This window comes from Gossypium hirsutum, chromosome D02, assembly GCF_007990345.1.
Source record: "Gossypium hirsutum isolate 1008001.06 chromosome D02, Gossypium_hirsutum_v2.1, whole genome shotgun sequence".
Taxonomy (NCBI): Eukaryota; Viridiplantae; Streptophyta; class Magnoliopsida; order Malvales; family Malvaceae; genus Gossypium; species Gossypium hirsutum.
The window spans coordinates 17709201-17735377 of NC_053438.1; the positions used below are offsets into that span (position 1 = coordinate 17709201).

General features: G+C 32.7%; 1 protein-coding gene and 1 pseudogene across 2 annotated transcripts; both read right to left on the minus strand.

Moving 5' to 3' along the window:
- Positions 1-6551: 6551 nt before the first annotated feature.
- Positions 6552-8533, minus strand: LOC107910726 (cyclin-D3-1). 2 transcript variants are annotated; one of them, XM_016838692.2, is made up of 4 exons: positions 7656-8533; positions 7376-7577; positions 7162-7292; positions 6552-7076 (listed from the first exon to the last, which is right to left on the minus strand). In XM_016838692.2, the coding sequence occupies exons 1-4, from the start codon at positions 8124-8126 to the stop codon at positions 6792-6794; spliced, it is 1089 nt and encodes a 362-aa protein (XP_016694181.1). In that variant the 5' UTR covers positions 8127-8533; the 3' UTR covers positions 6552-6791. The 2 variants fall into 2 exon arrangements, with proteins under 2 accessions (XP_016694181.1, XP_040944463.1); XM_041088529.1 differs by having other exon boundaries at positions 6552-7079; positions 7656-8445.
- A 13544-nt stretch (positions 8534-22077) lies between these two features.
- Positions 22078-25709, minus strand: LOC107910727 (protein DCL homolog, chloroplastic-like; annotated as a pseudogene).
- Positions 25710-26177: the final 468 nt, after the last annotated feature.

The window sequence follows — 26177 nt, forward strand, 5'->3', positions numbered from 1 at the left end:
CCATTAGACAAGTACTTCCCGTCGTACTACCTCTTACTCGGGCATTCTGATAAGGTTTCTACCCTTGGTAGATCATCAAGATCTTTACCATTTTTCATGTTCCTGATGGACTTCCACTTTTCTCTGCTCTCTGGTAAACTTTATTGATTATTCATCCTTGAGCCAGCATATACTTCCATGAATACTTTTGTCGATCTACCCAAACTTTTGGCTACCTCTTTGTCAATTTACAAATTAAGACTGTGTCCTTTTACAGCCTATTCCGTAACTGCTTGAATAATGTGAAATTCACGGCTTCCCTGGCAGACTTTTCATGGTGTACCTTACATTTACCTCATTATCTAAGGAGTCTCTCCCCGCTTTCACACATAACTAGGTTGAAACGTCTCGTTGGTTTTCACTCATCATCGCCTTTAGCGAATTCTTTAATTATCTCGTTAGTCTATGTTTCCTAAATGCACCAAGTTCATTCAATCTTATGAGTTGTCACACATGTCACACTGCGACTTCTACTTTGTATCTTGGTGGGTCTCTTGGTATACTGATTTGCAAACTTCACATGTGTAACCCAATGATTTATTTCCTGGCAAACTACCTCGTGTTTATTGTCCCAACGGATTACTTTGGTTGCCATAACCGAGCCATATTCTTACACCATATAAAACTAAGTTTAATGTCTTGGCCGGCTCTACTGGTTTCCATAGTCGAGTTATAGTCTTACACATTATACCTCTTTTGAGGTGTCACCCTGTAGGACCTTACCGCCGTCACAATGTCATCCCATAGAACCTACAAGCTATCGTCATGGTGTTGCCCTGAAGGACCAATCGATAATTGTCATCATGATTTTACTCTAGCAAGCCAGTCGATCAATTTTGTCTCATATCTAACCTTGATAATCGAACACTGTAGTGTCCCATTTGTAAGGCTCTGAGCTTCGCACGTCACGGTTTGCACCCAGCAATATGGTATTACAAAATCTAATAAAATTTCCATTTCCCTATCTATCCACTCATTCCTCCATTTCGCCATTACTACTCCATCTATCCTGGTAAAGTAAATACCTCTACTTTTTGCATACAAGATAATCATACATATCATGCAATCAAAATACTTAATACATAACACTAAGTACACCATATTTTCAGCACACACAATATTCATTTAACATTCAATAATCACACATACAAAACTTACATACTTGTACCAGATTATACATTCACAACATACTCTATCACCACATTTGTATACAATGACAAACTCAAATAACCCAAAATAATCACAACACAATTCGTTTAAAAACTTAACTTTATCCTCACCCAATACAGAGTGCAGAAACTCATCTTAAATCATTTTCCCTCGTCAGCTTAGTTTGTTCCCTACGCTAGAACCTTATTCGCCCTGGTATCTAGGCATCACAACTGATTATCTATTAAATCAAATTTATTAAATCTTAAAACCCAAAACCCAATTTACGAAAACTTATTAAGAGCCCTTATTTTCCCTTTTCTCGAATCCTTGTGTAAAGAATGATAAGAGAGTTTACTAGATACTCGATTTCTCTACTTCCAGCCTCCGTTTCTCACAACTATGACTCCATGCAGAGCTCTCCTAACTTCTATTCTTTTTCGAAGTAATTGAAGAAGACAAAGCAAATAAAAGAAAAAAAATAATGGACTGAATTAAAAAGAACTTTTCTCTCTTGCCAATATGTCCTCTTTCACCAAAACATATAACTCTTATACACGGTTTCCAAAACCTTTCTAGCCAATTGCCGAAAATCATTATGTTGCCCACTATGGAACCAACTGGTTCCATCCTAACCATACCGGAATTAGAACTCAACTATTTACCCGTCGGACACAAATTTTCCCAAAATTCCTAGTTAAATTCCACCAACTTACCATGTATTCAACTAGATCCTAAAATTATTCTAAATTTAAGTCCTTAAAGATATTCGGGTGTGACATATTTAACCATTAATTCATTCCATTTGACCTATAATGCAAGTACTTAATACATCATACAAGACTATTTTAGTTGTTTAGACTTAGGTACATGCCATTACTAATGAAATTTCAAGAAATGTGACAGGGACTTTGGTGAGATGAGATGTATGCCTTTGAGCTATTCAAACAAGATCTATCTTCACTTGATACCTATGTACAAAACAAACATGTTTGCACACTGACCATTGGATGCTTAGTGGTGCTATCGTAATTTGATTTCAAACATAACATATATGTACATACAATTAAAGGAATAGACATGGCATCTAAGAACTATAAACACATCATTGGTTTCTTTATTATGACATAAAATAGTAACCATGTATTATTAAATAATTTATCAACTGGACCTTAGGGCTCTTAACTCACAATACACATGATCTTTTACATGCTTTTCGTTTCTCATTCTTGTTATTGTACATATTAAATGAAGTAATTTTCCACTTTCTTTATCATACTTGTTTATAACGATCATACTTATGTTTAGCCCCTATTAACCGGACGCGGACTCAAAGACAAATACATGGATTACTATATCGATATACGCTCATAGACACATAGTGCTCAAGAGCTACCAATATGGACGTTTGGTGTTTTGGAGAACTATCAATTCATTCCTACGAATACACAATGCTCTAAAAAACTATCTAATGAAGTGTTGACTGCTTGTTAGCCTCCGGCGCGCGAACACCTTATTTGAGCAAAAATCAACAATAATACAATAATCAAATCAGAATAACTACGTGCAGTGTCTGCAAGTGTAACAGGTCAGTTGTAATATAATTCATACAACGGCGTACAAGAGTACTCCAAGGATTGAACTTACAAGAGTCCACGATTGAGTGAATTCTAGCTACAAACATGTAAATAAAGAGTTTAAACAACTACTCGTTAGATAGAATTGTAAGACAAACAATGAATTTAAGTTTAATTAAACTAATTAACTAGCTAATTAATAAAAAACTAAAACGTAAAGCATGCGAAGTTATAAAACTATCCAATCAAATACGAATGGTGGTATGCCACGAATATATCTGATTTATCAAAGATTTAATTTGTAATGTTTTATACTGCTTTTAAGAGTTCTATTATAAATTATAAACAGTTTATTCAAATCTTTTGACTTAGAAAAGATTATAAATAAATAAGAAGCACATCCAGTAGGGTTTTTATAAGTTGAAAATTTTTGTTAAGTATGTAAGTATTGTACCTATTCTACCTCCAAATAACCTTATTGAGTCTAATTTTATCTTTTGGTGGACACATCCTATTTATATGAAGAACAATCGAATATGACAGTCATATAGCAAATAATTCCCACTTCTAATTTCTCCCTCATTTACCATCTCACGAACCGATGTTGCCTACTTCATCATTCATGTGGAATCTCGCTAACTAAACAAGTTTGTTGATCTAATTATTCATCCAAAACTTTATGCAACAGTCAACACCAACTGACCATAATAAAACAACTTCCTAAATCTTCTCATATCTTTGATATGGATTTCTAAATAAAGGAGCAATTCTTGCGAGAAATGGAAACCGAGTAATGGTCTTTAACTTTATACCTTACTCTTAGAACCTTCAACAAATATGCACTCGTATCAGTCAGAATTTTAAAACCCAATTTGAACATAAAATTCATGTTCTAATTTTTTAAGCTTTCCAAGACTAAGACCACCATAAGATAAAGCTGACAACACTGCTCCCAATTAACAAAGGCAAGATTCTTGGCTTTACCTATCGATCCTCATACAAAGTTTCTAACAATCTTTTTTATTTCTTTGCAGATAGCCAAGGAAGCAAAATCAATTGCATAAAATAATTCGAGATTGAGAGTAACATCGATCTTGCTAAAGTGATACGACCCACCAATAAGAGAAGTCTCGTGTCTAATCCATTAAAATGATTACATACTTTTTCAACAACATAATTATATGTCTCCTTTTTAACTCGTTCACAGAAAAAAGGCACTCCAAAGTACTTCCCCAAGCCTAAGATCCTTTGAAACCCAAGCTTTCTGTTGATTTGTATTGCTAACTCCTTTGTATTACGACAAAAAATTTTTTGTGTTTTAGACGTATTAATTTTGTGGCTCAAAAATTGGCTAAGCATGTTGAGAGTGTTAAGAACAACCCTCGCTTGGTCCAAATCAACTTTGAAAATGAGAACCAAGTCATCTACAAAGAAAAGGTGGGAGAGGAGAGGACCATTCTTAGATAGTTGCTTAATAATAATTTTCTAGGGCCCCTCCTAAGCTATAATGATGTTATCATTGGTATTCCTCCCTGTCATAAAACTCACCTGACTGGGGGACTATAATACTTGTGAGAACCTTGCGAAGCCAATTAACAATCATTTTCTAGAGCACCTTGTAGAGCACATAACATAAACTAGTCGACTAAAACTGAGAGATGTTTACCGAATCTGGTACTTTAGGAATAAGTACAAGAAGCGTTCTAGTTAGACCAATAGGCAACTTGTTGCCACAAAACATATCATAAACCATATGATAAATAGATTCACCCACCACTTCCCAATTATTATGGTAGAATTGTGCAGGAAAGCTGTTGATCCCAAGAGCCTTCAATGGACTCATCTAATAGAGAGCCTGTTTCACCTCCTCTAAGGTAACAGTGTTATTTAAGACCTCTAGATGCCCAACATTAATCTTTGGAAAGTAACCTTGAAGTGAATAGTTACCCACCACAAATCCCTCAATTGAGTACAAAGAGTAGAAAAAATGGATAGTTTCAACTTTCAACTTATCTTCGTCATAGCACCATTCACCATTATCTAAAATCAAAGCATCAATGTTGCTCTTTCAATGCCGAACGATGGTCTGACCATGGAAGTACCTAGTATTTTTGTCCCCATCTTGAATCCACTAACAACGTGAATTTTGTTGCCAAAATAATTCCTCATGATACAAAATCTCCTCCAACTCCCCCCTCAATTTCAAATCAAGGTTTCTTAACTGAGCTGAAGGCTTCCACTTTGGGAAAGAAGATTGATAAGCTTGATAAACAACAATTTTTTGCAACTAAAGTTCTAGTTCTACATTGTGGAAGTAAATTTTCTTTATTTTTGATGCTTGAAATCCGAATACTAGCCATTGTTTTGGTTTTTCTGTCTTTGGGAACAATATGAGTTAGGTTTTTTTTTAATTTTTTAAAATTTGCATATACTTTGTTGAAACTCTTTAAATAATTTTTTAAAATACTTTCTACATTTTAAAAATTTTCAAGAGAAAATTGTCACATATCAAAAATTTAAAGTACGACACTATCAAATTTAATAAATTTACAAAAGGTACCAAAAATAGTAAATAGAAAAAAACAACTCAACTATCAAATTAATATATATATAATTTGGAGGTGCTATTAAATTCAGAAGCCAAAATACAGAATTAAGCCTAGTTAACTTGTGCATGCATGTCATTGTGAAAAGAGTGAGCTGTCTGTCATTGACTTCAGCTTTGAGGATTGGAGTCCCTGCATTCAGATTTGGCATTTGAAACCTTATGGTTTAGGTGAGCGGTCGAGAACCCAGACTTCACATCACTTCCATTTGCTGACCAAAACCTGATTCAAATCACCTTAATCTACAATTCTCTACTCCATCCTAAGTCAATGCAATAATTTCTAATAGAAGGATAAAAATATTATGGAAATCCTTAAACTAAAATTTAGAATATATTTTGGTTTTTATACTAAATTGATTCTTTATTAAAAAAATTATTTATTTTTATTGTTAAAAATTAGTTTATGTATGTTAACAAGAGATACATGTGACATATCAAGTATCACTATTTAGTTATTTTGTCAATTGTATTAATTTTTAATAGTAAAAAAATGAAATTTTTAAAAGAAATAATTAATTTACTATTTTATCTAAAATATAAAAATTAATTTACCCAACCTTTTAAATAAATAAACTAAAATACAATCTAACTCTTAATAAATAGTCTTCCATAATATTTTTACAAAAAAATTTTAAATCACAAAATATCCATTAGTTATAGTGATTACTATTTAAGACAAAAACCCAAGAAAGGAAATGTAAAGTAAAATGGGTGAGACTATGGGACGGTGTTTACAGCGGTTGGCTGACTCCAGGTTCAGTAAGTTGGTGACCACCAGGGGGGGCTAAAATTTTCAAACGAAAAAGGGCTCTTCCTACGAGGTCAAACACCCAAAATTATAGTCACGAAATTTACTCTAAACTCGCCAGTGGCCGACAACATGTTCCTCTCTTCACATGCAAACAAAAATTCTTCTTATGTGTGTGTACTTTCAATCCTCCCGCTCTTCTATTCCATTCTGCCACTGCGTTTACATTTAAATACACATACCTACAAATATATACATACATACATACATACATACATACATACATACATACATACATACATGCATGCATACCCTTCGTATGTATTTCAATCATGTGTAAGAAATAAAAAACAGGGAGACCCTTTTTCTTTCTTTTCTAAATTATATATATTAAAAAAAAGTACTGAAATTAACATTATGTTCATAGAAGTAGAACAAGAAAAAAAGCCTAAGCATTAATGCATGGACTCTGCATTTCATATTTGTTTGGTTTTTTTTACTCGATTTAATTTCCGGATAAAATGCAAACCATCTCTGATTCTAGATTTCCTCACCAATCGATTCAAGATGCAGAGATGGTAAGCAATTTAACTTTGCATCATGGAAAAAGAACAGCAATATTATTACAAGGACTAATTATTTTTGTAGTCTGAAATTGAAAAGAGGGAATTCAGTGAGGAATGGTGAGAAAATCTGAAGGAGCATGGTGGGATAGCCTTTCCAGAAGCTGGTCTTGTTGAGTTCTGGTCTTCTTGGACATAGGCTCAGGTGATGAAGACACTGATGCGAATGATGCCACAGCCCAGGAATCGTTTGAGCTATCGGAACTAAACGAGACATCCATTACCCCATTTGGGCTCCCTGGGATGGAACTAAACCTGCGCTTGTTTGATTGGTTGCCTTCTACTCTTGTTGCCCATTCCATTATCAACTCACAGCATTCATTTACCTTCTCCTGCTTTACAAGTTGAATTGGGAAAATTAGGATCAGGCTGAATTTTGCATAGAGAAATTTTAGAAAAATTGGAGATGGACAATACCTTGTCAATTCCCAGGATGCCTAATAGCTGGTTGTGATATTCTACTCTAAGATTAGGCTCTACACTATCCACAACATGCAGCATTGTAGCAGTGGCCATTACAGAAGGAAGGTAGCACATGAACCTAGAATCTGCCCATGGAATTTAATAAAAGAATTTGAGAATAAAAAGATGAAAATTTGAGGCAACAGATTACAGAGTGCATCCAATTAACCTGAAATGAGAGAGAGCAGAATGCGGTGGCATCTCCTAAGAAATTCCCAGCAGAGATGGTCCTTTAATCCAAGCCTCCTGGTAATGTAATCAAGGAATGAAAATGGGGTAACAGGGTTCATCTTCCATTGAAGGGAAGAGAGCACCAAAATCTCCATTCTTTGGATAGTTTTGGCCTCAAACACATATCTGGTCTCCTCCACCTGAACAGATCAACATATATGAGACCAAGCAAATGAATAGAATGACAACAAACTTGGCTATTAACCAAACATATGTACTTGTAAATCCAGTAGGAGAGGCACTTGGGTTTCCTCCACTTTGGCTGCAAGAGAAAGACAAGCAACAGCAGCTAGTTGAGTCATCCATGGCTTCTCACTTTGGAACCGGAAGCTGAACAAGAACCTATCGAGATAGTTGACAGTTAGAAGAGCAGTGAGAGCAGAGAAGGAATAGTGAGCACTGACTTTCAACACCCACTCCACAGCTTCACGGCGAGCCCCAGCTAGATTCCCATTGGTTTGAAGACTATCGTACAGTTGATTCCGTTCTTCCTTTGTAAATAAAGAAGAAAGCTCATCATCTTCCCAGAACAAATCTTGTTCTAACAAGATCGGAAAAGGGTTTAATTGATTATCATTATCATTAATCCCATTATTGAAGCAACGCTCATCTTGATCCTCCTCCCAGTTTTCTTCTGAACAATAAAGAGCATCGAGAACAAATGAAGAGTGTTGATGATTGAAAGCCATTTGTTCCACCAAAAAAGAAAAAACACCACCACTCCTATTCAGATCTTTGCTTCCATTAGAGAACAGAGAAGAAGATGAAGAAGAAGAAGAAAGAGAGGCCAGAAGACAGAGGCAGAGGCATCTCTCTGAGGGGGTGAGCGGTAGGCTAAGGACGAGTATTTGTTTTGAGGGATGGGTAGGCTCTAATGTCTGCTCTGCTCAGCATCAAAGGATAGGGGTAGTACTTAGTACAACTTAAGTAGTAGGGGGAGTCGGAGGAAGAAAAGTTTTGTAATTTAACAAGGGAAACTCGACCCAGTCCCAGACCTGAATCATGGCCCATGCAACGCATTTACTGGACACGTGACATTCTTTATCTTCACTCTCTGCAATTGGACCCATTCATATTTCGGTTACAAATTTATATCATGATTGTTAATTTTGTTGCGATAAACATTTATAATAATATAGGAAATTAACTTTTTATAATTATCTTTTCTGGAGTTCTAATAATTTATATTTGCAATGTGTAGAATAAATAAAGTGAGATAAATAAAAAAGGGTGAAAGGATGGCAATGTACACAATCCACGAGACAAGAAAATAACCTCTGATGCACTGCTCCAAACTATTAGTTCTTAGATTTTTCTTCTTTTTTGCCAACTAGTCTTTAGAATTTAAATAGCTTTTATTAATTTAATTTCTTAAAATAATTTAATATTTGAATCTTAGTAATTAGGTTTGAGCAATTGTCTATAATAAAAAAGAAATAGGTGTGAACACAGAGCATTTACCATTTTGGATTGATCTAGTTGATTTTTTTGAATTTAAATATAAAATAATTATGATGAGCTGGAGTTGATTTTAGGTTTTTGAACTCTCAATGGCTGGGTGAAGAATGAAGGTTGTGGGCATTTGCTTTTCTTTTATTTGATTTGTGTGGGGAAGATAGAGGAATGTCATTTATGGTAGCTCTGAAAAAAGGCTGTCAAACTGTTTTGTGCTGCAGAGGAAAATTCATAAAAATTGACAACTGGGTGAGAGGGAAACAAAATTTTATCACAACAAAACAAATATATTAACAATTTTCACATTAATGAGAGAGTACCATTAATAAATCATTGTTTCATCATTAACAATGAAACCACGTTGTTTAATTTTTTATTTCTAACCAAATATTAAATATATTCATACTTACTACATATTCAACCCATAATTCATATTTTAACCTAAATCATTACATATATATTAAATGCAACTATGTTAGGAACCTGAACCTAAATCATTACATTTATATATATATATATATATATATCTAGTGATTTTTCTTTTCTTTTCTTTTCTTTTTCAATCAATGACCTCTTTTTCTCTTTCTCTTTCCTTTTTTTTTTTCAAATTATTAGGTTTTAGCCTAATTGTTAATTCTTTTATTTTTTTCCAAACTTTTAAGAATCAAGTTTAGTTATTCAATTATTTTAAAAATCAAATTAATTAATTTTTAATATGTTATATTATATAATAAAAGTATTTAACATACTAAATTTATATAATAAATTAATTTATGCTAACAACTAACAAGAATAGATATTAATTTTAATGAAAATATAAATTAAAATGTTTCATTATAAGAAAATTTTTTAATATATAATAAACTAATAATTTATAATGAGATTAATATTTTTCGAACTAAATCAATGGTCGAACAGGCCAGACAACCAATTTTTGGTTTAATAATTACTATGAATTATTAAAAATTCATAAAAGAACAAAATAATTATTTAAAAAGTATAAAATCTGATTCAATTGATCCATTCGATTCGCAATCAATCAAATTTTACCTTGTTCTAAATTGGTGTACTAGCTGCAGTCAGTCTGATTGATTTGTTCGGCCCGATTCTAAAAACATTGATTGAGATGTAAACATTTGCATTATGTGGATATATAATTACATCGAATGTAAAACAAATCCATACTTGAGGTCAAACTCAAAATAATTTGAACTTAAAAAGACTCAAACCCGAAATAATCCAACTTGAACCCACCCAGACCCGTTCGATTTCCACTTCTACTATTAATCATATCATTATTAATTATACAAACTTAATCAAATGAATTATAATTAGTCGTACATTCAACAATCCAATTGAATCATTTCTATACAAGTCTAATGACATTGCGTGCAGTTGCATTTACCTAATTATGAATGTAATCGAATGAATTATAATATTAATAATATAATCATAGATTCGATTGAATTGAACTATGTATAATGTAATCACATGAATCATACTATTAATTATACAATCATTAATTATACGAACATAATCGAACGAATTATATAATTAATCGTACATTCAATGATCCAATTGAAGTGTTTATATACTAGTGTGTACAACATTTCCTAATTATGAACCTAATTGAAAGAATTAAACAATTAATCATACAATTGTAAATTCAATTAGATTAATTTATGTATGAATGCAATCGAATGAATTATTACATCAATACTATAATTATTGATCCATTTAAATTACATGTAAAAAAATCTTAAGAGTATTGATCAAATCAAAATGCATTTGTAACACCTTTAACCCGTCTCTGTTGTCAAATTAGGGTTACAGAGTATTACAGTACAATTCGAAACATTTAAATACAAATAAAAATGATTATACGGTTTATCTTATCATTCAATAAATCATATAAATCAAGGTAGAAATACATTTATGGGCCTTAAACCAAGGCTACGGGGTTCTAAAAATAATTTGAAAACAATCAGGGGTTATTTTGAAACAAAACAAAAATATGGAAAATTTGAAAATCATTGAAAACAAAAGTCACACGCGCGTGTGACAAGGCCTAGATCATGTGGCTCAGAACATAGTCGTGTGGGTATTCCACACGCCCGTGTGGCTATTTCACATGCCTTGTAACACCCTAAACTCGGCTTAGAAGTTTAAGCTTAATCTGGACGAGTTACACCAACGTAGTAAAAACGTACTTCTTTTCAGAGTTTTAAATTTGAAAACCAAAAATTCATTTTAGTCGATTTAGATGATTTTGTAGTTTCATTTTAGACTTGGCAGATACTGACGAGATTATAAAAAGAAAAATAAGACAAGTCCAAAACAGATTACAAATCCAAAGGATTAAATTGTAGTTATCTCAGTGCAAAACAATCCGAGCTCCCGCACGTCGTCCGATCCTAAATCAGATGTTTTTCTGACAGATAAAAGTAAGACAAATAGGTGAGTCACCAAACACAGCGTATAACCAAACTCAAATACAAATACACAGAGCGTAATATACAAATCGTAGTAACGCAAGCATTTTATAACAGTTTTATAACCTGTACGGAACAGATTTAGAGTATCACAGAGATTTCAACAGAGGTAGTACAACAGAACAAAGCAAAACAGAACAGAGCAGAACAATGTAATTCAAATAGAACAGAACCGAATAGAGCGGAACAGAACGGAGCAGAGCAAAACAGAGCATGTATGTTTATGCAGATGCATTATTTTTCAAACAGATTAGAATGTAAATTTATCAGAAACAGTCTTCTCAAACTCTGTTACACACCAAAATAGAGTTCTTCCTTGAACTCATCCATCTAAAACACACCACAAAGTCATCCCGGGTTGCCCGGCAATGATGGCTTATCAATATGCAGTTAAACTGTCAATCAAATATATGTGGTCAAAATCTTCCTCCTTTAACATCAACCCAAGTCCCATGCATTATGCCATGGCATGCATATGCAGAATCGGAGTAATGAGCATGTAAGACATGCTATCTTTTAATAACAAAATCAGCAAACATGAGAATCCATGTTTTGTAAAACAGACTTTTCAAAACATGACAGATCATATCAAATTTGTCATGAAGTTATGTGCATGATTATAAAATAGAATCAGTAACAATCGATCTAACATATTCATATATCGCATGTTCTCCATCAAAAAAATAATGCAAAGGCATACCCGTAAACTTAACACATACACATCGTACCTGGATAATTCACACACATAGACAATAGCACATTACGTTCAGATAGATCCTACTTGCTTAGGTTCAAATATAATAGATATACGTACAAATCACAAGTTGTTCATTATCATATAATCAGAAATCAAGTTATAAAGCCTAATTTAGATTGTACGGACCTTACAGTAAGCCTGCGCCTGTTTCGGACGACGCTTGTAGCCCTAGGGAAAAATTCCAAATATAGCTTCACACGGCTTGGAGAACTGACCTATGTAACTCCACACTGTCTAGCACATGCCCATGTGTCCCACACAACCTGACACGCCCGTGTCACTTGCACGTGTGTTCTTAATTCGTAAACAGTGAGTTATACGGTCTGAACACATGCCCATGTCCTTACCCTTATGGCTTACACGGCCTGGGCACATGCCCATGTCCCTAGTCGTGTGGCCCTAAATCATAAACAGTGAGTTACATGACCTAGACACACGTCCGTGTTATTTGCCCGTGTGAACCCTACATTATCATAGTCACACACGACTTGGACACACGCCCATGTCCTTTGCTCGTATGGCTCAAATTCGATGAATAGTGAGTTACACGGCCAACCGCATGGCCTAACACACGGTCGTGTGGCTCACATAACCTAGGCAAACACCTATGTCCCTGGCTATGTGGTGTCGACATTCACGTTTTGCAACGTCTGAAATTCACAAAACAGGGCTTTCGTCCCTAAATGGCGAACAATTGTCCAACAAACAGTTAACTCGTAATCAAATCGTTAAAAATTAACATTCTAAAATCAAAGTTACGTCGAAGAACCTTTGACACCAAACCTTTAAATCGAACTTACCGGCCAACGAATTGAACAAGAAAGAAGAAGTCAGACCCCGTACAAAATCAGTGTAATGTAACATAACAGAAAAAGCAAGAAACTTGAAACTGTGAAACTAGGTCAATGAAGAAGAAAGCAAAAGAGTAACGTTAGAAAAAAATGAAACCATGTGAAAAAAGAAGGAAGTTTTTGTTTTGGGAAAGTTTAATCAACTAAAATAAACTATCCCACAAGATAGTTCAGTAAAAAAATATCTCTGTAGCTTTTTTCGAGACTCGAACACAAGACCAAAAGGTATACATACGCTTAACTATTGAACCAACAAGCTTATTCTTAATATTAATTGATTGAGTTTAACTTATAAACCAACATTTAAAGGTGAGGGTTTAAGCAAAATGACAAAATTTCCAGAAACATGATTTGAACCCAAAACCTCACACACATACCTAGAACACTTGACCACTGAACCAAACCAATTTACTTGTCAAGAATTTCAAAAGTCTAAACTCAAATCAAGGGATGACCTCTTTTGGTTTCAAAATGTAATTTTTTCTAAGACAATTTTTGGATGTTACTCGCCCCTGTACACTGATCGTGTAACTAACTATGCCCGTGTAAAATAAGGTCACACAGCCGTGTGGCCAGGCCTAACTCTTTGTGCCCGTGTGGTTTAAGGTCACACGATCATGTCGCCAGGCTGTATAACTCTCTTTGCCCATGTGGACCAGCCTGCACTGGAAACAAATAAGGCACAGGGCTGTGTGAGTAGGCTGTGTGTGTCACACGGCCGTGTGACGGCTCGTGTCTCAGGCTGTGTGTACCTTAAAAAGTTTGCAAAATAAGGCACATTTTCATTCAAAACTTATATATCAAGCCAAATCAAAACCAACCAATTCATCCTAAATGCCTAAAATATGCCAAAACATTCATCCTAAGTGCCTATCCAATGTGCCTTCATTGACACCACAATTCAAATACCTAAACAATCCAAAATTAAAGCTATGCTATCATGTCACAAGCATATACCACTTTATTGCACTTAAGCTCATAAACTACCTTACATTCAAGTCAAAACTTATCATTACTCTACTCATCCATTCACATTCAGATGTACCATAATATAACCACCTATATAAGATTTATACCAAGTGACCAAATAGTATAACAATACCATAACCAAACAATGTCAAAAACATGATCACGTATAGCTATTACAAAATATAAACATCATTTCATCAATTTAACCATTACCACAAATATGACACAATTAAAACTTATACCATTTCACCTATTACATGTCATATAAACCAAAATTAAACGTCCAAAAACTACCAAAAGATATCCGAATAATATGATTCTTTGAGTCAATCCGATCGCCCGTCTTCATAAAAATATATCTACAAGAAAATAAGAGAAAAGACTCAAGTAAGCTTAATTGAGCTTAGTAAGTTTGACGGTTAAAAACAATAAACTTACCGAATAAACATATCAATTACAAAATACAGAAAATAAACCAAAATCCTAACAACTACAATCAAGTCACAGGTGAGTTTTATACTGAAATGCAAATGATACAATCCAATCAATTACATTATACCATTGAATATATGCCCGATGAACGTTATAATGGATTTGGATACACGATTAACCATTCAGAACACACCAAATCGCTCAAATGAGTTAATCCTCCGAGAACACACCTGGGAACCAAGTGTCAAGACCGTAGGCTAACATCCCTCAGAAACACACCTCGGCACTGAGTGCCAAGCCCGAAGGCTTTACATCCGCCCCCGGAAGCACACCTCAGTGCTGAGTGCCAAGCCCGAAGGCTTTACATCCACCCTCGGAAACACACCTGAATTACTGTAATATAACATGATAGTCTGCAACAAATGCTGAACTTCGGTATATTCAGTAGACAAGAATAAATCGGAAATCATCATCTCCACACCAATCAATCCCATACAATGTACAATATAACCTATTGGCATGCCAACCGTATACTATCCTACGTTCATCGGCTCAATTATTTATCGAATATCAACACTTAATATAATTACTTTCTCAAATCAATCCACTTAACACAATTCAACACTCTCAAGATACTTAACAATTTCAATTCATAAATAATAAAATATTTAGATTATACAAAATTAAACCGTACGAACTTACTAGGGCTAGATTGTAGAAACAATAAAAGTTTAGGGACTATTCTACAACTTTTCCTTTTCCTTGGTTATCTACTTGTTCTTGAAATATATTTTATTTCAATTATTAGCCTCAATTTCACATATTATTCAATTTAATACATATGACTTCTTATGTACAATTTTACACTTTATTCAAATAAGTCCATAGACTAAAACAACATTATTTTCACATAATTAAACTTTATGTCTATTAAAACGAATTTATAACTATCCCAAACTTCTTCACACGCTAAAAAATTCACAAGAAAATAATGTATAATGTAATTTATTCAAATAAATCCCTAAACTTAAAATCATGAAAATTTTCTTAACAAAATCTTTCTATTTAACATCCAAACATCATCTTCAACCATTAAATTTCATAAACACACCAAAACCATCAATGACATCTTCCAAAGTATTTAACAGTTTTACAATTTAACCTCTGGACTAGCTAGGTTAAGCTAAAACGATCCAAAAAACACAAAATTCATGAAAAACGGATGGAAATAAACCTACATGCAAAGATCTAAAATGCCGAATACTCAAGCTTAGACGATGACTCTTCTCTTCTTCTATTTTCGGCCAAGAACAAAGAAAGATGATGAAATTTATTTGTTTTTACTTAAATGTTATTTTAATTTCCAATTTACTAATTTACCCTTTTAATAATAACTTAACAACTAACCAAATTGAGTCTATATTTTTCCACTAACATCTTATATGGTTTATTTACTATACAAGTCCACTAATTCACATTTAATAACTATTTAACACCTTTTACTATTGAAACTAACTTTTCAAGCTTTTATAATTTAATCTTTTTTAATTAATTAACTATCTAACCAATAAAATTTATTAACCAAAATTTAATATGACACTAATGACCTTGGAATTATGGTCCCGAAACCACTGTTTCTGACACCACTGAATTAATACTTACGACACAACGGGCTGTTATAACATTTCATTTTGAATTATTTCGAGTTTAGTTTCATTTCATGTTTAAATCAAGTCGAGTTTTTATTTTTTGTATGGAAACTCGAAATGATAAAAAATTGAAATAATTCAAATTTGGAAACATCAAAACTTGTTTAGATCCAACACTAACTTGAGTTTGGACTAAAATTCAAATATTAATTTTGCAAATAACACATTTAACTTTAGTTTTTTTTAAAAGAAATTTGAATAAATAAATAAATCTTACAAAAACGAACCCGATGAAAAATCAACTAATTAAGATGTGAATCCAAAAATTATTCCATCTTGAATTCATAGAAAATAATTTTATAATTAAAATATAATAAAAAGACAGCCTTAAAAAGCCAACACCAAAGGGTTCAACACTTTAAAAGACCACTAATACATCGCAGAGGCTTGAGGTTTTCAAAAATAATTTTATAATTAAAAATAATAAAAATACAATCTTAAAAAGTCAACTTTATTGGTAAGATTACTAATACGTGGTAGAGGTTTTCAGAAATAAGTTTAAATGCTAAAATAGGAAAATATTAGTATATAAATTTGAATTTTTTATTCAATTTTCAAGTGAGAGAAAAGCAATGGATATTAAAATTTCATGGTTCACTGCCCAAAACAATTTAACCTGTAATGGTAACAAGTTTCAGGTTTATAAATGGATACTTCAAAATTGCTTTTAAGATCTAATGTCTAAGATTCAAGTTTGTATGTGAATCGCACTACTAAAAGATTCATACTAATAAGTTAAAATATGTTATAATTCTATGTATTCTTTGAAATTTTAAATTCTCTAAAATTATTATCAAAATTTGTAGCCTCCAACTCAACTTCAAATGGACACAACATCCTACTAAATGTTGACGACTCGACTTCATATTAGATTATTGTTATAAGAGAATGTCCCATACTAAAAGTAGAAAGAATCTACGACTAATATTGTACAAAATAATATTATTAGAATGTAAGATTACTTAGAGAATGTTTAGTTTATAGAATCTCACGTTATGATAATAAGAATCTTGTTATATGCTAAATAATCCTAAATTCTGGTAATCCTATTGCCAAAATTAATCTTATATCTTGTGAACCAAACACATTAGTATATTATTGGTATGCCTCATCATCTTGTTTAGTTCATTTTATTGGAATGCAATATTTTTTTTTTATTGACAGAATATAAGATTATTTAAAAGTACATTGTAGTAAACCTTCTTTGATTGTAAATATGGATGAAAAAGATATTAATCAAGAGTGAAAGTTAACTATGATAATAATGAGTTAAGATAATGTAATTGATAAGTTAGTGAGAGAATATATAAAAATGTTTGAAGAGTTTAAACAGATAGTATGTTTTCATTGAGTCTAAAGTAACGAAGAATGTGGTAAAATTGTTGCAAATATTACCTTGGAGTAACATAAAGCTATCTAAAAAAATAAGTGGTAATCTCATAATACTAATTTAAGCTAATTTTGTTGGTTGAAACTAATACATTCTATGCACCTTTGACCCAAACTATGAATACTACCCCTATTTAATTCTCTTCTCAAATGAAAGGAAGAAGACATGTTGAAGTAAGTAATGGCTTCCACTTTCTCTTATCTTATTTCATTTTCATTGTGTGAAGTGAAAAATGGTGGAGTGGGAGAAAACAAACACTTGAAGCCCAAAAACACAAAACAAAAAAATGTAAAGCAAAGGCAAGAGTATTCACCTTCTGTTTTCCAAAAATTTCAACGCACTTTATGCCCTGTCTTACGCTACATGAATCATGAATCCCTTCTTTTTTTTAACAGACTGATAAAAGAGTCTCACTCAAAAGCCTTTGCATGACTATGGAATACATCTGCAATACTTTCGTGATTGAGTTATTGTCGCGAGTTAACTTAATAAAAGATTAAATATTTCTTTGTATTCTTCATATCTGTTTTTCAATTCATGTTCGGGGTTCATGACTGCCCCTTTTAACAATGTTATTTCTAAGGTTCGAACCTACGTTTTCCTTTGAAAGTGTAATATGTCTAACTATTATACCTAACACTTGTTGGTTATAATATTGATTATTAATATAATGATGTTTTCATATTTTATAATTTTTATATCAATGTTTAAATAAAACAAATAAAAATGTAATGTTTAAAGTTTGAATCCAAACCCTAAAGAGAGCTTAATATAAACAATTCACCATTTTACTTATAACTCAATTTTTGATTACTTTTTATATACATATAGTTTAAATATTAATCTTTTCTTCCACGGTAACAAAATCTAATTGCTGTTATGAATAGGTATTTAGTATACTAACAATGACAATTTTTAACTCTACAAATAGAGTTAAAATTTTATCACGTAACCTTAAATTGCATTTAATAAATAAATAGAACATGTGAGAAAGTTCGAAGTAAAAAATTTTCATAACTATACTAAATAATAATAATAATAATTAATAAATTGCTTTTTGAGCAGGAATTTAATGCCATCGTCCAAAAACACATTAGAACGTTCAAAATAAGTAACGTTGATTGGGGGATAGAAGAAAAAATTAAAACCTTACATTCATTTTCTGTATTTTCTTTATGTTTCTTCGACACTATGAAAAACACCAGCATTGAAACACGTTTAATTATTTTTTTTCTTTTAAATTAAATTTAAAATGGAGTTGAATGAAAAAAATCAAATAATGAAGTGGAAAAGTTGACTGAAAAAAAAATCTAGTGTACTAGATAAGAAAGAAAAGTTAAAAGAAAAGAAAAAAGAGATAATAATTTTCTATCCTAATACATAAAAATCAATCCCTTCAAATTAGGATGATGATAAAAGAAAAGAAAATGAGGGAGTAATGTATATTACTTTAAAATTATATAATTTTCAAAATTTTATTTTCATTCCTCCTATTTTTTAACTCTACCAAGTAATTGATGAAAATAATTATTTTTTTTAAATTATTCCATTATTCCTATCAAGCACATTTATGAAAAGAACTTATATTTCTCTAGACCAATTTAATTTTCATTTTTCCAAATTTTTTTCACTCTACTAAGCAGTGCCTTAGAGATTTTGCTTAACATACATAGAATGAATTGTTTACAATTTGACCCAATTCACATTAGCAGGGGGCATCTTTGATACTTTGCTTGAGAAACAATTTTAGGTTTTTTATGTGATAAAGTCCCAAAAATTTATCAACTCCATCTCCAAAAATACAAATAGACAAAGATGTATTTTTGTGTCTTTATATGTTGGGAATCCATTGCTTTAGGCGGTATTGTTGAAGGAGGAGACGCATGTACAGGTTTTGCACCCCTCATACGTTGCTTTCTTTGCTTTGCTTTTGTCCTACTCCTACTACGACTTCTTTACGGGCTCGATCTCCGAGGAATCAAGCTACTGATTTAAGAGAAGAAAAATAAAAGGTAAAAAGAGTGAGTGGTAGTGGGTTAGTGCAAGCAGGTGAGGGTAAGACACAAATAGAAGGAAAGTGGTTGAAATAATGGAGCTTGTGTTGGTCTCCACCCCCCACACTTATCTACGTATAAATGGAGCTATACTTTTACCATACCATATTAAAGATTTTGGAAGAATTTTATGATTAATTTATCATGTTTTACTTTCTTTTTTTTTAAATTCCAATCAAATATTTAAAATTTATTTTTTTCGTTTTCTTTATGGACCAATATTTCTAGAAGCGTGGTCAAAAGTCAGACAAGACCACACCAAACTTAAAAAATAAATGATAAATTAAAATCAATTTTTTATAAAATTAAAAAAATCTTCGGCCCCTTAGTCTCAAATAAAATGCACTACTGGACTAAAACTGTACTGATAAGACCAGGCTGAGTATCACATAATTCACGGCTCTTTAATGGAAAATCTTTGATCCTCTTCCCCAAGATAGTGTTGGAGCAAATTATACAACCAGGGGGGAACAATTGATTTTGTTCATCCAGCTGTGCAGTGGACCCTCCTACAGTAGTTACCGGTCCACCCACTGACCATAAGACTAGTCTGAGTCTAATCATCATGCTTGTCTCCTAATCATGATTCAACCTATAGCTTTGCATTTCACTCAACCATACATCATGGTACTTAGTACACTTAATCATTCACATCACAAATCCACCAAGGACCATATCTGTACAAGACGCAAAACCATGGGAGTCATTTCGCAAACTGTAATTACCAATAGCATTACAGTCCATTACTTTTTCTTAGGTTAAATGCTCAAATCTTTTTACAAGTACTCAAATAAATGTTAAATCTTTTAAAATTATCAAATAAGGTTTTAACTTTTTGAAAAGTGTTCAAATAAGAATCAAACTTTGTCAAAAGAGTTCAAATTAGAGCTTCTCAAATGTCGTATATCAAATTTTAAATTATGTTTTGGTACTTTCTTTTCTTTTAAGTAATATTTGATTTAGGTATTATATGTTTTATTCTAAGGACATTAGCACTTACCTAATTTTTTTCTACAAATTGGGCTAAAGTGCATAAAAACTTTTACTTAAACACTTCTATAGGGGGTAAGCTCTTATTTAGCTATTTTGAAAGGTTTGACTCTTCTGTGAAGAACCTCTAAACTATTGAGCCCTAATTTGAGCATTTACCACTTTTCTTATTAACAGAAATTTCCTTCAAACTCTTAGTCATTGCCAACTCTATTGCTAATCAGGACCCAGTTCCACATTTGAAGAGGAGATAGGACTATGTTCCTTCCAAAGCCCTCCTTCAATTTCATATCAAGGCATTGATAATACAATTTCAAATAGAAAAAGACAGCGCAAAGTTGAAACTATTGAATAAAATGCCGCATTCTATACATAAGAAACCTAACTTGAGCTACTTCAAATATTCAAAAGCTATGGCACATGCTATACTTGACTACAGGGATTTTTATTTTCTTGTTTCAACAGTGGGAGATTTGACCATCCAAAACACCTACATGTAAAGAAAGAAAATGTGTCTTTTGTCTTTTATAACAACTCATATACATTCTTGCAAGAGTCAGGGAATGGAGTTAATCTACCATTTTGACTAGTAACATTTAACAACTGGACAAGCGGACCAACTGAGCTTGACTGCTCTGACTCACATAAATGTTCAGTTTCAGGCCTTCAACCACTAAAGCAGAGTTTGGTGATTGTGCCCATCATCGTAAACAGTACGAAGAACGACCGAACTTGTGTATTGCTGCCTAAGCCCGCAGGCATTCCACTCTGTTGTCTTAAAGTGAACTCATAATCAATCATCCTAAGTTTATATAAAGCCCACACCTAAGTTAAAGGATCTCAAGAAAAGTTTTGTAATATGATAAACAAATCATTCACGGAGGAGAAAGATGCAAGTCAACAAAGGGAGGCTCTATTCAATCACCTTTTTCTCTTTGTCCTCATTTATAGCTAACCTGAGTGTTAGTCTCTTTGTCCTCATTTATAGCTAACCTGAGTGTTAGTCAAGAATCATCTATTACATTGAAAATTATAGGTCAGTCACAAAACTTGAGAATCTCAATACCAAAATGAAATATTTAAACATGGGTTGGCACCGGGCAATTCAATATTAGGAAGAGAAAATCTTAAATGGTAAGAGTACCGTAGAGGCATGAGTACCGTAGAGGCTTGTGCTAAAAGTTAGTTAGAATGTATTTTGCCCCTCTACTAAAAAATGGACAAGTTAATTTCTCTACGTTAGATTAAAGGACAAATTGATCCTTATGTTAGAAACTTCACCGTTTTTACTGATAAAAACTAATCCCTATACATCAGTATGAGATACACATCGCACACCACGTGTCACTCTCCGATTATTCTATCAGCCACACTAGTTTTTAATGGTACAAATGGATGAATTTTTTAATGCAAAAGATCAGTTTGCTCCTTGATCTAATGTATTGGGAGTAATTTGTTCATTTTTTCAACAGAGGGGCAAAATGCAATTTCACTCCTAGTACAGAGGCCTCTATGGTACTTTTGTCAGTCTTTAACCTATGTAATTAGAATGATTTGTCTTATTTTATTACTATAAATTGCCCTCTATTTATGAGGTTACATTGGACAATATTCATGTAAAATAGTAAACTAAAATTAAGAACTTTGAAGTGAAATACAAAAAACAAAAAACAAAAAACAAAAGAAAAATAAATTCTTCTAATTAGGAATATACTAAGAGTAGGTTATTTGTTTTCCTTTCTATACTTAGCAACTTAGGCGTCTTGTGGCCAACTTTCACATGAAGGCGTCGATGCCTAAAATGCTCTCCAATAAATCTTTCTGCAAGGGATGGGTACTTATCTCGAATGTACGCTCGAAGACACTTATGGTATGAGAAATCTATCCATCCACCATTAGTTCTAACAACAAAGAGACATCTTGTCCATCTAAATTGAGGATGTCGATCGACCTTAAAAGGAGAGTAAGCACATTATTGAAGCCAATAGAAATTTATGTCAAAGACATACATAGAATATATAATGATCCACATATGGAGGGCAGCACTGTGCTAACTAAGTTGCATCCAACCACAATAGCTACTAAACATTAAAACCACGTTCATTTCAACAGTAAGAAAAGCCAAATTAACAGGCAGATTAAGAGAAGCAAAATAGCAGATTCAATGCCTCAAAAATAGAGGAAAGAATGCATCAGTCGAAAGGTTCAAATTGTTGATCCATGTCCCAACAATTGCTTACAACCACAAACAGAGATATACATACATGCATGTATCCGTAAGAAGACTTTACCACTTATGCTACGTTTGATAGGAGTATTATTTGTTATGCATAGTATATGAGTGAGCCATAAACCCATTAAATTGGTAATGTTTAGCTATTCTCATGACTTATTTTTAGAAAAAATTAATATTTTTCGCTTATTTTGAAAATTTCTTATTTTTTTACAAGAGTTTTTACTCATCTTGCTAATTTCAAATTTAAAATTGGACTAACTATTTTTTATTTTATGTCCAACTATTGTAATACATATGTAATAGATAAGCATCTTCCTCATGTTATTAAATTAGTAACCAAAAAAGGCATTAGAATAAAGAAAAGGGAACTGAAATTTTGTTTTTTTTCTTAAATAGATGAGAAAAATTCCAATCTTGATAAAGGAAAAAAATTGGGGTATTAGTCCAATTTTAAGTGCAAGGGAAGTCTGAGCAACCTAATTTGTATTGTGTTGGTCAAATGGGTACTTGAGAGAGAGAGGGAGGGAGGGAGAGAGAATGTCATGCTGCCATGTAGGCAAAAGTATGCAAATAATACATGATGCATGCATTCAACAGTCACCTGAGCAAGAAGGTCAAAAGGAGATCCTTCTCAAGCACAATTTGAGATAACTGGAGATTATATCAGCAAGAAGCAAGGGATAAAACGTGACAAATTCATAGAAAAGGAACTAAGGTCCAAAACATGGTAGAAGATCGAAACTCAGGGCACCACTTTCCATTCAGTGGGAATGTATTCTTCTAAATCAAGGCTTACCGAGCCAAAAATAAATTAGAAAACCCATAGTTTGTTCTTCTAAATTACACAAATTGCCAGATGCTGCAACAACAATGAAGGAAAACAACATTTAACCACAAGGAACAGAGAATGGTAGCTTATCATTTAGTTATTTGAGTAAATTCAAAGCAAATGCAGGTAGGAGAAAATTTTGGCAGTAGGACATAAGAAACAATGAGCTTTGTTCTTTTAAGTTTACAATAGATATTATCCAGATACGAAACTACCAAATTGGTTTACAGAACAGACTTGACTATGGAAATACTTTGAAGTTTTTTTACCCAGAAGATATGTTTGATTATCTAGCAACTCAAACCAAAATAGTGAAACCCACAATAAAAGGTAATGCCAACAGAAACTCACCATAATAGAATCAAGTCCACATCCAATTTTATCTTCAGAATGTGGATGATAACGAAGAAGCATATCTACTACAGCTTCCTCATCTGCAACAGTTAATCCTTCCCCATCCTTATACCTAAGAATAGGAGAAAAATAATTAGAAGGAAGAATCATTGACGAAGTTGACTAATATTTAACATTGTTGCACTGTATAGACACACTGATTCAACTTATTAACTGCTTCATCCAAAAAGTATCTCAAAAATGTTAGCTTGATTTTCTATTAGTGGTGTAAATCATAGGTTCTATGTCAAAACTTAATTTCATTAGTAATTTTTCTAAATGTAGCTAGCTTACCACTCTGGAGAATATTTTCCATAATAACCTCAGAAGGGATGTTTAACATATTGAAAATTTAAGACAATTTAGAGAGTTCCGTTTTTGCTTATTTATTTGGTTTCCCGAATTTTCATAAGATGTAAAAATAGCTGCAGCTACAGTCTACCTACTTGATTCTAGCACATATATAACGCAATCAGACAGAAAATTATTCTCTGCAATTTATTTGATGGTGTTCTCTCTTTCCATTACTAATTTGGGTAAAATATAAAATTGGATTATAATGTCCGTACAGCCAATGGATACAACATCCCAGTTCTTCCTTCATCTTCTTCTGTCCTTGATAAGAGAAGATAACCTCGGAGACTGATATAGGAAACTTAGCGGCAGTGTTTTGAATGGCAGGCAAGAAGATGGTTAGGCGACATTAAAAAGCTCTTTTGCTGACACCATTAGACTCCACATTCCTACTTAAACAACTTCTTTTAAATACAAACAGGAAGTATAATTTTCATCCAAGCAATAGAAAGCAATGTTTTTGAAAGCATTAAAGATTTATCCACAAGATTGAACAAGTTCCTACTCTAATCGCAAAAGAAGCAACTGCAACGCAACCATGCCAAGCAACAGGAAGTATAATTTTCATCCAAGCAATAGAAAGCAATGTTTTTGAAAGCATTAAAGATTTATCCACAAGATTGAACAAGTTCCTACTCTAATCGCAAAAGAAGCAACTGCAACGCAACCATGCCAAGCTTGACCATTTGTTAGAAATTCAAGTTAATCAGCATAAATATGGGACTAAACTTTTAAGACATTAGAAATTCAAGTTGCTTTTATTACTTTTGCTTTCTTGTTTAGGGTTTAGGGTGAAAGATTAACTATATTGTATTAATTAAGCGATACATATATGAAATCATATCAGTAAAGATTCAAATGTATGATATGTAAATGGAGCCTAAAATAACTGGTGAAAATGACAAGAGCTGTGAGACTGACCTATTAGAGTGAAGAATCTCTCTGGCGAGCGAAATGATAGGCTGGATGTCACGAAGAATCTCTTCCTCCTTATCCTTCTATTTCCTGTAATCAGGATCATCCAACATATGGTACTTCTTCGGGTCCCTCACGCTAGGCACCGCACTGCTCTTCTCCGCGGAGGACACCTCCTCTTCGAGCCCAGTCGACTCTGCAGCAGCGCACCAAGGACGACTAGGAGACGGTGGGATTCCAGCTGCAAGAAGGTTGTATCGTTGCAGCCGAAGGCGGAGCAGTGGGATGCCTTTACGAAGCAGAGGAGCAGCCATGGCTCAAGTGTGGGGGCGTAACTGAGGATCACTTAATTCGTCGTCTTTTTCCTAGGGATCGAGTCGATGCGACGCCGTGTTTAAGAACATGACCAACTTGGACCGGCTCAAGCCAATTTTTTTTCTTTTCATTTTTTTTGTACACACTTGTTTTCGTACCCTTATGTAGAAACTAAAATATCTTTTTAATTTCTTTCAAACAAATATTTTTTAATATTTAATTAATTTCTAGAGGAACAATATTACGTTATTACTATTAATATATTACGTATAATATTTTAATTAAAAATATGTAAAATTACAAGGTTTTTAAAACATAATAAAAAAATAGTTCTTATGTTTTAAGGTACAAAAATATTCTTATTATCTTTAAACTGTTTAATATAAAGTAAAAAGATTTTTAAATATTGTTAAAACTTTTCTATGATTTTTTTATTTCTTTACAATCTTAGTTATCAATTATTATTTTAATTTCAAAATTTTATTAAGTATAAATCTATTTTTATAAAAATACTTTAAATTATATTTTTTATATTAAATATAATAAATCTGTGCATTACATGGGATGCAAGCTAGTTTTTTAATATGACTAAAATATTT

Coding starts and splice junctions, on each gene's coding strand:
- LOC107910726 (XM_041088529.1), bottom strand. CDS start 8,126: ATGGCTTTCAATCATCAACACTCTTCATTTGTTCTCGATGCTCTTTAT. Junction 7,293..7,375: donor TCTGCTCTCTCTCATTTCAG/GTTAATTGGATG, acceptor TTCCATGGGCAG/ATTCTAGGTTCATGTGCTAC. Junction 7,080..7,161: donor GCATCCTGGGAATTGACAAG/GTATTGTCCATC, acceptor CAACTTGTAAAG/CAGGAGAAGGTAAATGAATG.